Genomic DNA, 14,147 nt, shown 5'->3' with positions numbered 1-14,147 from the left:
TCCTTCCTTCAGGTTTGTGCTCTGACAGCCGATGGAACAGGAAACTTGGGACATGTTGGGTCAGTCTGATGTGTTTTCATTCATTTATTTTTTTTGCTGCATGGAGTTGGTCATTTGTAGATTGAAGATATTTTTGAAAAGTTGCATTTGGATGATTTTTTAAAAGCCGGCTTCTCTCTGAGCTTCTTCTTTTATCTTCTACCCTTATGTAATTATTCATTAAACTTTAATAAGATCCGATGCTCATAATCTTCAGCTTGAGAAGCCGTATCTTTTCATTTCTGTCACTGTCCCATTGAAACGTGGCTGCAGTGTATTTGGGTGTTGGAGGAGCTCGGTGTCTGCCGGCTGCCTCGTGTCTCTCCTCTCTGTGTCACGTCTATAACGGTTCCTCTCTGTGTCATGTCTATAACGGTTCCTCTGGATGACGGACGGTCAGGATTTAGACTCGTCAGCTTAATGACTTCGCTGGGCCTCTTTATTTGGGTGCGTTCTGTAAACAAGGCTTCACGTGTGCAGCAGGAGAGAGAGAGAGAGGGAGGGAGAGATTGACCTTTCAGATTTGGGCTCTTTGACTCGTCAGGTCCCCGGATCGGATGAGACGACTGTTATCCATCTGCACTCGGCTCTGCTTCTCTTGAAAGGTCAACATGCAAACCTCTCAAGAACCAGTCTGACACTTACTGGGCTGTCGAAACTCAAAGAACTGGTTTGAGGTTCTGCACTGGCTTCCAAGCAGCTCTTGAACTGCCTCGGAGGAGAAGGGCTCTAAGGGGGCCTCGATTTCACTCGCCTCAGATCAGAGATCAGTAATCGTGTTTTTTTTTTAAAAGGTAAATGTGGCCTTGACATCTTCTGGATGCAAATATTCTTTGTGAAACTATCGGAGCCTTGTCTCGGTCTCCTTTCCCTCCCAGATGCTTCTCACAGATCTGTGGCCTCTCCGTCCACGTTCTCCCCTCGCGTCGGACAGAACAGCTCTTTTGTTCCCGCTCATAATGTTTCCATTGATCCCGAGCAGACCCGAGCACACAGGACCTCTCTATGTTCATAAATGTCAGATGCAAACACACCTGTGGAAAAAAAAAAAGAAGAAGCAGAGGTCAGCGCCTTCGCTCACATTAAGTGGGCTTCAGCTTTCACAAAGGGAGGCTGTTGTCTGACGGAACTCTAAATACACGTCGGATGGAGACTCGTCTTGTTCTTCTGTCAAATTCAAGGGAAATGTGACTTTTTTTAAACCAACACGATTGAGATTTCTATACCTTTTTAAAATAACAGCTTTAAAATCGTCGTGGGAAACAACACAGAGTGCTGCTGGAACATTTATAGTGAAGCTCAGACCTGCCTAAAAGCTGGAGAGATGGAGACCTGCTTAATTATCTGAAGGACATTTCCAGATTAATTATGATTCGGTAAATGTCTTTCACCTGTTGGGAGAGCAATTCTCAAATGGCCTTAAGCTTCACGTTGTCATTATGGTTGGACTGGGAAATTAAGTTTATTCGTTGGCTTGTATCATTTGATCAGATAATGTTTTGTTATTAAAATTGTTTTAAATTTGCCTGAATTCTCATTTCAAGTGTATTTTTTAAGGGTGTTTGGGAATTGCTTCTTTTTTCACCATATGATCCTAAACAGAAACCTAAGATGTCACCGGAGTTCTTTGACATTTCATAGATTAAATAATTTATCATTTGAGGAAGCAGGAAAATAACCACGAGCTGCAGCCCCTCTGATTTAAAGAGATCCTAGCTTGCATGTTTTACCTCTGACGTGTTACGTGTGAGTAAATGTGTCCTCTGTGTGTTTTGTCTCAGCTTGCAGGTTGCATGGTAATCTGGACTTGATGCATGGCAGTTGCATGACCGCAGTAGGTCTTGTTGTGGGACTGAGAGCGCGCAGCTGCAGCCATGGCTCAAACCATGCACGTGAATGGCAGTGGCCCAGGTAACAAACCCCCTTTATGTTGCTTTATTTAATTTTGCCTGTTTTTTTACTGTGGTTGTGTGTATTTGCTGTAGCATGTATTTCAGGTGAGGAAGTCCCGTTCTCTTTCTATGTCAGTTTGTATTTCATCCCCGTGTCAATCACCATGACTGTGTTCGAACCAGTGGGACTGACGTGTTGGGGAAAGTTGGACCGAGGTGGTGACTGTTTGGTTTCCCTCTGGTTCACTGTCGGTAAAGGCATCCCCAGGTGTCAAGTGATCCCTGGCTGCCTCAGGAGTGAGATGTGCTCATCCAGGCTAAATAAACCGGAGCAGGCCGGGGATACAATGGGTCTAAATGTGGAGTGGGAGGAGGTGTCCACTTTCAGGTGCATGTCAGACTTTTATATTAAGCTGCTCGGCCGCTGAATAATATCGGTTTCTGTCTGGACAACACAGAAAAGTGAAAGCTCTTTGTTCTTGCATCAAATTTGAGGAAAAGGTAGATTTATTTGTACAGGTAGATGAAGTTATTCTCCAACGTCTGTGTGAGTTTACATCAATGGTCCCATGAAGCGCTGTTTTCAAACGTGAACTAAAGAAAATGGCATCTGCATGTTTTTCCGATGTTTGAATTTCACCTTGACCAATCACAACAGTCAGGTGAGGGGTGGAGCCTGGGTAGAGCAGGCATATCATCTATATCATTTATGCTTTATTACAGCCAATCAATCAAGATTGGTGTCGGCCCTTATTGTCGAAAGCTGTCAGATCTTGTTGTCTTGGTGTTTGTGGACATGTTTGTTACTAGTGTCTTCTACGAGTTTGGTATCTGATGATATGTTGGATTCTTAAAGAACTCTATGATGCACAATATCTGTAAATATATATATTTTGATATTCTATTTTATTCTATTGTATTTTTTGGGGGTTGTAATTACTTGAGCATTGCTAGAGGAGAGCCTGTGACTCAAGCATTTTATTGCCAGCGACTGCTTAATGTTATTGTGTATTTGACAATAAAAATCTTGAATCAAGGTCAGATAAAGTCAGTCGTGAATATTGTAGTCAAATTTGATATAGTAGAAATCACTTCAAATACTAAAATGATGTATTTTAACAGTCCAATATGTTTTATTTTGTACTGCATTCATATTCTCCTCGTGACTCTCACACACACGTGCAGGAATGTCAAACATTAGCTTCTGGTGGACAGAAGCGACCGCTGCATGTGTGTTCACACGGTGCACACGCAGAGAAGCCGTCCTCGCCACGGTGTGAGGCCAACGCTGTCGGCCGAGGAGTCGAGCGCTGAGCTCACACCTGCAGGCGGCTCACATTCCTGGGCTGACTAACAGGAGAGAGTGATGCTCCTTCACTTCCAAACCCCTCCAGGAATTTGCAGCATGCAGGACCCGCAGGACGCTCGCACACCGACCTCAGAGTCTGTCTGCACGCCGGCATGCAATCCCACTCTGACACCACACCTTCTCAGTGTCGAGGGAGGGAGGGAGGGAGGGAGGGAGGGAGGGAGGGAGGGAGGGAAGGAAGGGAAGGAAGGAAGGAAAGGAAGGGAAGGAAGGAGGAAGGGAAGGAAGGGAAGGAAGGGAAGGGAAGGAAGGGAAGGAAGGGAAGGGAAGGAAGGAAGGAAGGAGTTTTTATTATCACATTTTTTTACTGAACGTGAGGAGAATAGCAAATCAGAGGAATACTCAACTAACTGTGCTACCCCCCCCCCCCTCCCTTTTTCAAAGTATAAATATAGCTTCCCTGCAGTTTACTCACCAAAGTGTTCACCTGCTGCACAGGAAGAAGTTCACCCATATGGAGAAAGTGTTCAGTTGTTGTTCAGGTCGTTGAGATGAAGCCGTCGTCCATTGATCTGAATCTGTGATGTTGGTATTCGAAGCCAGTACACTCCCAGTTGTAAGGAGTAGTATGAAATGCATGTCGTTTTCTGTTCAGCCTGTGAAATACCAGTTTGATGTAGAGGATGTGACTCGAGAGCGGTTTGTCACGTCTGAGGGAAATGACACGTGATGATGGAATCAGGGTTGTTTAAGCTTTTAAACTCTTTTACTCCTCCAGCTGGTGACTGGTGGCAGAAGGTTTTCAGGTTCCGTCCCAGTCTGGTGAACACAAAACCATCAAGAACAGCCTGAGGTGGATTTATTCAAGTTTGTTGCGGACGTTCACTTGTACTCACAGATGAACTCGTTTGATGTTGGAGGTCGAAGGTTAGGGTGACTGACATGGAGGTCACTGGAACTTCACTGTAACATCTGTAATATGAGGTGTTGAATAACGTGGTTGAGTTGCATTATGGGAAGTGTAGGATCCAGTGGTGTTGTAACCTGACCCACTACCTGCACTCAAACGTCACTGGGAGCAGACCAGTCTCACAGGTTCGACTCCCAGCAGCTTGTTCAAACCCACTGGAGCGGTTTTGTTTCTGCAGCTGAGACAAACCCGGCTGCCGTTTGAAATCCCCTGTGGTTCTGTTCAGTCACGTTCCTGTGGTGTCGGTGGAAACCGTGCTGTACTCACATAAACACAACCAGTGTGTTCCAGTGGAGGGAGGAACTCAACGGGGTAATTGTTTGTTTTACTCACGGCTCTGGACTGGTTCTGTCCTCACACAACAGAGGTTGATGAATTGAAGTGGTTCTGGTTTGACTGAGCGTGACTGAGCCTCGTTGTTCAGTCTGGAGCTGAGCTGTGTGCGTCTGCAGCCCGGGGGGGGACACAACACGATGCTGTGCACATCTGCACAAACTGACACCGCAAAGGATGAGTTCAAGGCCAATTTAGATCCACCGTCACTTATACTGTGCTTTCGTTGGTTCATAACCCCCTTTTTCTAGAGCTATCATCTACCACTGGCATCTACAGTCTATTTCATATTGTTAGAACTATAAACCTAACAATTATATTGTTGACGTGCTCTTTTTTTCTCTAAAGAAACATTAAACTTTTTTCATTAAACCTCATGTTTGTAGAAAACTTTCCAATCGGTCACTTCTAAGTTTTTTTCCACTGTGACAGATCAGGGTGTTTGAAACAACCACATTTTTTGTAAAACCCAAATAGTTTGTTAACTTCCATTTCCTTCCAATCAAGTCTTTTCTAGTTTATTAAACCAAACACATTTTGGTTTACTAGCATTTGACCAAAGAAAAGGACCAAACTGGGCAGAGCTGGTCAAACTGCGTCTCTGTTTGCAGGAGAACCCCCCCCCCCCCCCCCCCAGTCTGCATCGTCATGTGCAGAGTTAAGTTGTTGAATTTGGCAGCGGCGACTGGCACGGTCATGTGACTTTCGAGGAGAAGCCCACAGATCCCAGTGAGCAGCTCTGCTCCCCCCGGTCCAGCCTCTGTTTGCCTGGCTGGGGCAGGAATGTGCAGCTTTAACGTTCCTTATTGTGTCGTGTTTGGTTTCCTGTTATTTTTTTTATACGAGCGGATGTGTCTCGCTGTTGCTCGGGTTGAGCGGCCGCACTTTGAGGCGTTGAACCAAACGCTGGCTCAACTTCTCTTGTGAGGTAATTAGGTGCCTACAGCTCAGAGGCCGGGGCCAGGAAATACCAAGAGGGCCGAGCGAGAGGAGGGTCTTTGTGTGTTTCAGGTATTCACCGTCCCCTCCACCCACTTGCATCATGCTTCACTGTCACTCAGTGTAAAGCACGGATTGAGTGTTTCACTCTGTTCTGCAGCTTGGACGTGTGAGATCGGTACGACTGTGAAACGTCTCCGTCCCGTTGGAAGAGAGATGTGTTGACGTGCTTCACGGAGACATTTAGTTTCTCACTGTTTGTCCAAAATAAAGACAAATCTTCAAACCTAGTCCGGTGGCTCTGGTGCTGCAAAACCAGATTAATGGTTCTGCATGTTGGGATAAAACCTGAGAAAACCGGATTGAAAAAGTTCAAATGATGAAATAATTCTCATCTCATGCAAATAAAAGATGTTTGATGTGAGATTTCTGCAGATAAATCATTTAAAGTCAAGTTTTACACTGGACGACAATAGTACTCTATAAACTACATGTGTTGTGGTTTAGAGAAGCCGATAATGTGCATACATTTTGTCGTGAGGGGTTCAGGAATGGAGTTTTACCTGTGATGAGACTTGTTTATAGTTTAGTGATTTTCTGTAAAACTAAAATGAATGGATCCGTGAGTTAACCCAAGAGATTTCTGGTCTGAAGTCAAACTACTGGTGGACGACTCTCCAGCAGGAGCCTCGTCTCTTCTGAGTCTCAGGGTGCTCTGGATGTTAAAAGGCTTTTGTCAGCTCTAAATTTAAACTTTTACAGAGCAGCAGCAAAACAAGCCAAGTCCCTCTTGTGTATTTCTGCTCACAGGTTTAACACCAAGACCCAAATAATATTTTATTAGCACACATGACGTTTTAAAATCTTTTTTCCCCCTTTGCAGTTTAGAGTTTATGCAGAATTTGCTGTTGGACTTAATTCATAGTTTAATGTTGGTTAATTAGACTGAAGTATCTTAATATCTCAGTTGTGAGAATGAGAGCAGGGCTCAGGAAGCTGTGTGTCGAGCTCTCAGTGCGACTTTTAAGATGTTGACTTGGCTCTTACTTCCTGTTTACAACCGTAAATAAAACTCCTGTGGTTAAGTTCCTTTCCTCTGCTCCTGATTTTGTTTTTATAAATCTTTGTTTTGTCCTACGTCAGGTTTTAAAGGGGTTTGCTGATATAGGGAAAAATTACTTGTGTATAAATATATTTTAAAAGCACTTCTAAAGATTTAAGTTTTCAGTGGGAACGAATCACAACATTTTTAATAGAATGAATTTGTGTCGACAGTAAATACATTTCTGATAAAAACTAAGCTGAAGAGTAATTTCAGTTGATGACTAACAATCAGCTGATCACAAACTTTACCTTCTTTACTCGTGGGGTTTTAGTTTCTGGAGCAGAATATTTTGTATTTAAGATTCAAAGTGTTTTTTGGCATTTTCAGGCAGAAGTTGAGAACCTCAGACTTTTCATGATGTTCATGGATGACAGCTTCTACTCAACACTTCTCTTTATGTAAAATGTAGAATAAGACCTAATAAAAGAAGCGTGTGAAGATCCAACAAGTGAAAACAGATCAAGATGTTGACGTTAAAGACTTGAGCTGAGCTTATTGAGTCTGTCATTGCATTTTGCTTCAGGATGTGCAGATTGTAAAAAATAATTGTACTGTAAATGAAATATAACTTCACTTGGAAGAATAATCCTGCTGCTGCATCTGAGACTTTATACAATAAATTAAATTCTGCCCCTTTCCTTTTTCTCCTGGGGCGAGTACAGATGGAAGTTTAATCAGAGTTCAGGTTGTTTTTTGTTTTTACATTTCTTAAATACCAGCAGGGTTCAAACTGCTGGTATTTAATTTAACTTTCTTGGGAAAGTTTCAGGACATTGCCTCTTCCTCCGTGTCCCGGAGGAAGAAGACCTCTTCAAAACCATCCCAGTGGAAACGCATCCACTCGTTAAAAGCGTTCTCCTGTAAAAAAGAAAGGGAGAACAGCCTGTGTGGATTCTGGTCGTGTCAGGGTTGTGTAACAGCTGTAGATAACGGCAGCAGCAGTGTCACTGCCCCCCCCGATCATGAGGTCATCCCTCAGCTGTCGAGGGTCCCCATGGTACCAGAGGTCTGCCTGTCACTCGTCTGTGAGAGAGACACGGCCGGTCAGCGACTGTAGCTCGTGCCGGGGGGGGGGGGGGTCCTCCAAACCAGACGGCACAACACGGTGACTGTGCCGTCTCACAGAGATGTATTTATACCAGGGAAAAACAGGACGTGCAGAGGAAGCACAGTCAGAGCTTTGTCTTGAAGGTTCACTCACTTCTGACCAAAAAAAGGAAAAGGAGCTTAATTTACACAAAGTACTATGAAAACACTGTAGAAAATGCAAATAACCTTTTTTTTCTACTGATTTTATATTTGTTCTTCTTTAAATCATCAATAAATAATGAAAATGCCATTTATGATTCCCCCGAGCACAAGATATGTTTTAGATGACTTAATGCTCGATGAAGCAAAACAGTGAATCCTCACATTTGGATGTTCGATACAGGACTTAAGTAATATTCAACTATATAAATAAAGGTTGATTCATATACTGTTGATTATTTTAGCTTTTCTCATCAAACAAGATAGAAAACTTAACAAAATACTGTTTTTAGACTTTTGGTTAGTTTGACATTTCACTGTTTTCTATCAATTCAGCTCTAATACAGTGAAACTGCACAGTGCTTATTAAACTGAGGGTTTTAATAACTAGCTTGGAAACAATAAGTTGAACAAAAGAGGATTAATTTGCAACAATTTTGTACTTTCACTTCATTTTAACAAGACAAATGTCAAAGATCTGTAGGTTTCAGCTTCTTAAAGTGTGATTTTTCTATTTAACAGTAAATGTACAGGGATTTTGAACTAGAGATGTTTGGATACAGCAACAGAAGTACTTTTGATACTTTTGAAAGTTTAAATATAAACATTTTCTTTTTCCTGGAAATCTCTTCTCCTTGTGTCGTGGTGATCTCTGGTCGTGTCGTGTTAGACAGAACTCGCTGACATGTCAATATTTGTGAAGTGAGAAGGGCCACGAGTAAAATGGCAACGTGTACTTTGTTTTATTTAAAGAGGAACTATTTTTGTGTTTCTTGATTTATTTGTGTTCTGAATCTGAATTGGGAGGGGAAATGAAATTGGGAGTTTCTATCTTGAACCACTGGTTGGAGCAATGTGACAGAAATGTGCAAGTAGTTTAAAGGCCTTAATCTACAGTAGCAGTGAAAGGCAGAATTGACTAACATTATTCAACTTGGTGTGTACTGCAAGTATAAACCAGAGTATAAAAGTTTGACGTGCACAGAAGCAGAAGTATTTGTCTTAAGGGACAGGCTGTTATTGTAATGAGTTCACGTCCCCTCCCCTGAATAACAGGACTTGTATTTGGGTTGGGAAGCGCCCAGGCTCACAACCTCACAGGATTGGAGGACGCAGCTGTCCAATAGAGAGCCAGGGCAGTGCTGTGCTTAGTTTACACCAATAGTGGGATTTTTTTTCTCCCCCCTAACGGAGACAGGATTGAGAAAGAGAGCACAGAGTGAGGAGAAACAGCTCCAACGACCTGATCTCAGTGCAGCTTACCCGTCCAGCAGCCTGCAGAGAGCAGGGAGGAGGAGGAGGAGGAGGGGAAAGTAAAAATGGAGCGAGCGCTGTCGGCCTGAGGTGAGTGCAGCTCTCCCAACGAGGTGCTGAGGTTCCAGCAGCAGGAGTTACTCCTCTAATCTCCTCCTCCTGGTTGATCTGCCGGGAGAGGAGAAGTGGTCGGACTGGAGAGGAAGAGCGGGGCTGTTTTATTTCCAGCCTGTGTTTGCGTTGGTCGGTGAGAGTTCCAGGCATACCAGGAACAAGACGCTGGATTTAGCCAACACGGGGGCAACTGTAGTGGCCTGTCCTGGTCTCGGCTCTCTGACGGGGCATTTTCAACTGGTTGTGTGGAGTTTGGACTGTGGTTTAACTGGTTTTTAATGATCTGTACAAGAGTAGAACCTTTTAGACTCACTTTAGTTTCCTTTTTTATCTCTGGCTCCAGACTGTTGTGACAAAATCCGGTGGTTTCTGGTTCATGTTTGTCTGTGAATTGTCAAATTCCCCACATGAGGAATGGATTTTGGACTTGAAAATATTGACATTATCTGATTTCACTTCAGCCTGTTGGCTCATCTCTTATCCAGCATTTGTCAACAGTAGATTCTTTATCTGTAACAAACACATTCTGCTTTCCACAACCCTCACCAGGCTTAAATACCACATTTGTTTTTCATTTTGAAGATGCTTCTTTTTTCTAGCTTTGTTTGCGTCACACAGTTGGATCTTACATAGTTTTGGGCTGACCTAAACTATCCCTTCCCAAAATGATTACCACTCAGACTTTTCCAGCCGAGATGTCAGAAATATCAGACATGTTTGAACTTGCATTGTCAAATTACAGTGATTGTCAGCGGCTGAGGAAACACTATGTGACACTCTGGGCTGGTTCAGGGACAAATACAGTTCAAGTGTTTCTTCACCAGTAACATTTTTTGGTCTTTACAAAAAACACTAGAATTGGAACTCTCCACTAAAATGTTCTTGTGGTTGTGATTTCAGAACGGGGACAAAGATGCCAAAGCACAGAAGACGAGAAGGACTCCGTGGCGCCCTACTATGTTGAGACGCCGTACGGTTTCCAGTTAGACCTGGACTTCCTCAAGTATGTCGATGACATTGAGAGGGGCAACACCATCAAGAAGCTGAGTATCCAGCGGAAGCCCAAAGTGGCCAAACCCTTGGCAGTGCCTCGGGGCAGCACTGGCAGGGGCAGCACCCATGCTGAATGGACCTCCACAGACTCCTTGTCCTCCTCCAACAGCGACGACAAGCAGTCCCCAGTGTTTTTCACCTCCAGGCCCCAGGTCGCTGCACCGCTGACCCCCACCCAACCCAGGGCAACATTTGAAGTCCCCGTGCAACAATCCCTCTCGGTCTTCGCTGAGCAGAAACTGCTCTTGCCCCCTCCCTCGCCCAGGTTCGTCCCTCGTCACAACCCCCAAGTGGAGAAGACCCTCATGGAGACGCGTCGCCGGCTCGAGCAGGAGCGTCTCCTCATGCAGCCGCTCAACGAGCCCCCGATGCCCCGTCGCCGGCTTGCCAGCTTCGGCGGCATGGGCTCCAGCAGCTCGCTGTCCTCTTACTCGGGCTCTGTGGCGGCAAGCCAGATCTCTCCCAGCACCCTCCAGCCTCTCCCCATCAACGGCCACTTCCCCAATGGAGAGTTTAACCCCTACTACCCACCATCCATGGGCAGCTCCATCCGCCACAGCCCAATGAGCTCCGGCATGGCCACGCCTGTAACTAACGTCAGCCCGTTACACCTTCACCAAATCCGGGAGCAGATGGTGGTGGCCCTCAAGAGGTTGAAGGAGTTGGAGGAGCAGGTGAAAACCATTCCTATCTTACAGGTAAAGATCGCTGTTCTTCAGGAGGAAAAAAGACAATCGGCTGCTCAATCAAAAAATCCTGTTCCTGGAGGTTTTCGTAAGCGTTCCTACAGTGTAGGCTGTGTTGACCAAATGGAGACCCCGGGCCCCATTCAGAAAGAACCGGAGCTGCACATTATGGAGCCTGAGGCCCAGGAACAGAACACTCAGCGGCTGGAGGAGTTCAGACGTCTGGCTGCAGAGGTCCAAGCTCTGGAGAAGACGACCCAGGACGGTAACGTCAATGAACTTCAGCCTCAAAGACTTGCGTTAAACCAAGTCCACCAAAAGTCTGTGGGCGTAGTTACTGATGAAAACATGAACAACCTTCTTGTCAGTCAGAGGAAGACGACAAGTGAACACTGTGTCCGGGATGCAGGAGTCGTGACGGAGCGGCTGGAGGTGCGTAGCACTGCAGTAGGCGTGACTGAAGCCATGCTGGGCATGACCAGTGAAGCTGAGAAAGAGATTGAGCTCCAGCAGCAGACGATCGAAGCGCTGAAGGAGAAGGTCTATCGCCTGGAGGTGACGCTGAAAGAAACCACGCACCAGATGGAAATGGGGAAACTCAAACTGGAGCTTCAAGCAGCCGGTGGCTCGAACAAGAAAAAGGCCGACAAAGGTATGATGGCCAAGCCGGAGATGTACAACGCCTGCGTCGAGGCCAAAGTCCAGACGCGCAGCCAGGGGGTCGGTGACCATGTGGAGTTCAGCCATGTTAGCACAGCTCAAACTACACAAAGTCACACTGTGGGAGTCTCCTGTGAACCCAGTGTCACCAGTATCGCCACAGGCCCAGAGATCCCTATGGACCGGTGGGTGGTGCATGAGCGGGTGGAGGTGTCTGACCAGTGTGTAGGGAGGCGGGTGGAGACATGCCACCAGCAGGTCGGCACTGAGCTGAATGTGTGTGAGGTGGGAGTTAACACAGAGGAGTCGGTGGACAGCCTGGCCCTCTGCAAACCCATGACGGAGCTGAGCAAGGAGAGCAGGTCGGTCGGCTGTGGGGACTGTTCAGTGGACGTGATCGTTGGTCCCATCAAGACGCTGGTGACGCAAGGAACTGACCCAGATGTTGTGAGTAGAGTGGACTGTGGAGTCACGGCTGCTCCCGAGTCATCGACTCAACAGACCAACACTGAGGCACAGGGAGCTAACAAATCCACCAACACAAAGACAGCCGTCCTCACAGACTCCTTCACGGACATGGGCTTCGTCAGTTGTGATAAAAACACCAACACGACTGTGACAGAAACGAGGACGGTGGCCGCCGGAGAAGGACTCGTCAAAGACGTCCACGCGACAGCAAAGACACGTTCGATTGCTGTTGGAACCTCCACCGACGTGGAGACGCTTGTTGGCAAATCAAGCTCACCTCAAACCAAAGAGTGTGGGGTGGGACCAGTGAACATCCAGGAGAACTTCCTGGTTGGCTTAAAAACCAGAACCATCGCGTGCGGCCCCTCCCAGGCAGCTGAACGTGTCCCCACCACCACCAGCAGCGAGGAGACAATGGAGGTTAAAACAGAGGCTGCACCACTGCAAGCTGGGGCCCAGGGGGGGGTCGGGCTGGACCATTACATAGAGAGGGTGCAAAAGCTGCTGCAGGAGCAACAAATGCTGCTGGCGGAGAACTACACTGAGCTGGCTGACGCCTTCGGTCAGCCCCAGTCCCAGTCCCAGTTCGGATCCATCAACAGTCAGCTGGTCAGCACGCTGTCCTCCATCAACTCTGTGATGAAGTACGGAAGTGCCGAGGACATCCTGAAGCTGCAGGCCGACGCCGTGGAGTCAGGAGACACAGGTGAGAGGCTCACCACGTCCAGCAGGGGGAACGCTGCTGGTTCCACGTGCAGAGGTGCTTTCAGAAATCAAAGGGTTTAAAGAGATCAAAGCAGATAACCTACACACACACATGCAAAAACATAAAGAAATCAAACATAGTTAATTTCATCACATTTCTAGTTTCATTAGATAAACACTGAACTTAGATTCTGAGTCACAAGAAGAATTCTTCTGTTTTACTAATAACAAATGTGTTTCAGTGTATTTTGGACCAGAGGGATTTTTCTCCTGGGGTGAAAATACCTCCGTCACTCTCTCACCAGTCTGGTAATCACCACTTTATAGAGAAACAGCTGTTAAACAGAAAAATCCCAGAAGTGAGACGAAGAGAAAAAGACGAATCAGAACCAGTGTCTACAGAGACGGACCGAGAAGCCACGCAAAATATTCATGACATTTAAAAAATGGTAATAAAAACCCCAAGGGTCAGGAAATCAGTTTATTTATATTTAAAAATAAGTAATAAAAAGCATTAAACATACTAAGATGAAACGATGGGTGAAAGGGAGAGAATTCTACTGGTTTAAAGAGAAATTCATCAGCGTTCTTTCTCATTAGCTCCATGAACGAGGTTATGTTGTTGTTTAGTTGCAGGGTTACACAACTTCTGGAACCTTTGTTGAAGGACGTGGTGTGAGTCAGGGAGGAATCCCTTCAAAAGTGTTCTCACTTTCTTTAACCGTCTGAGAGGCAGCTGTTGTTTTCAGTTTTTCCTGGATTTCACAGATAATAATTCATGGATCTTCTTTTTTTTTTTTTTTTAATCAGGCATATTCAGGGGACTGATATTGATGTGAAATTTGGTGCAGATCCAAATAAGAATCTTAATTTTGTGAATTTAAATCAGTGTTCATTGGGGGGGTATTGGGCCTTTCCGGAGGTATGTCCTCTTTTTTATTTTATGTTTAAAGTATTTTTTAAGTATTGATTTGTTTTGAGAGATACTGGGACATTGTAATTTCCCTAGATTCCTCTGAAGCACTTTTTTTTAATGAAATAAAAGCGTTTCGGAACAAATGTAAACACATTTACTCTCCTAAAAAATACTTCAAACATATTTAATGCTCATGCAATGTCAAATAAATCCTTTGCATGTTTGCGGAGCCGTTCAGATGCAGCTGAGGACGGGACAGCATTAAGGTTTCGGGGGGGGGGAGTTTTCCGGATTGTTGTGGTTCGAGTGTTCACACTCAGTCCAAGCAGAACCCTGATTGGATCGGACAGGCCACAGTTATCTCTGACTCAAAAATGCGACGGGGGCTTTGGACCTGAACCAACAATGAGCTCATTTCTTTTCAGGAGCCAATAACGTCGCACAAATCGGCCACTT

At 45.4% G+C, this 14,147-nt stretch overlaps 1 protein-coding gene across 2 annotated transcripts in view; it reads left to right on the top strand.

Moving 5' to 3' along the window:
* Positions 1-14,147, top strand: part of kank1a (KN motif and ankyrin repeat domains 1a) — a 45,539-nt gene that overhangs the window by 23,603 nt on the left and 7,789 nt on the right. The window contains exons 2-3 of one of the 2 annotated variants that reach the window (XM_062381370.1): positions 1,821-1,950; positions 10,104-12,776. In XM_062381370.1, the coding sequence (XP_062237354.1) occupies positions 1,914-1,950; positions 10,104-12,776 (2,710 nt within the window). In that variant the 5' untranslated portion in view covers positions 1,821-1,913. Of the gene's footprint in view, positions 1-37; positions 60-1,820; positions 1,951-10,103; positions 12,777-14,147 lie in introns of those variants that run through there. The other variant, XM_062381371.1, reaches the window with a different exon arrangement.

The sequence above is a fragment of the Platichthys flesus genome, chromosome 3 (genome assembly GCF_949316205.1).
Source record: "Platichthys flesus chromosome 3, fPlaFle2.1, whole genome shotgun sequence".
NCBI lineage: Eukaryota > Metazoa > Chordata > Actinopteri > Pleuronectiformes > Pleuronectidae > Platichthys > Platichthys flesus.
This window is presented reverse-complemented; position numbering and strand designations above follow the sequence as displayed.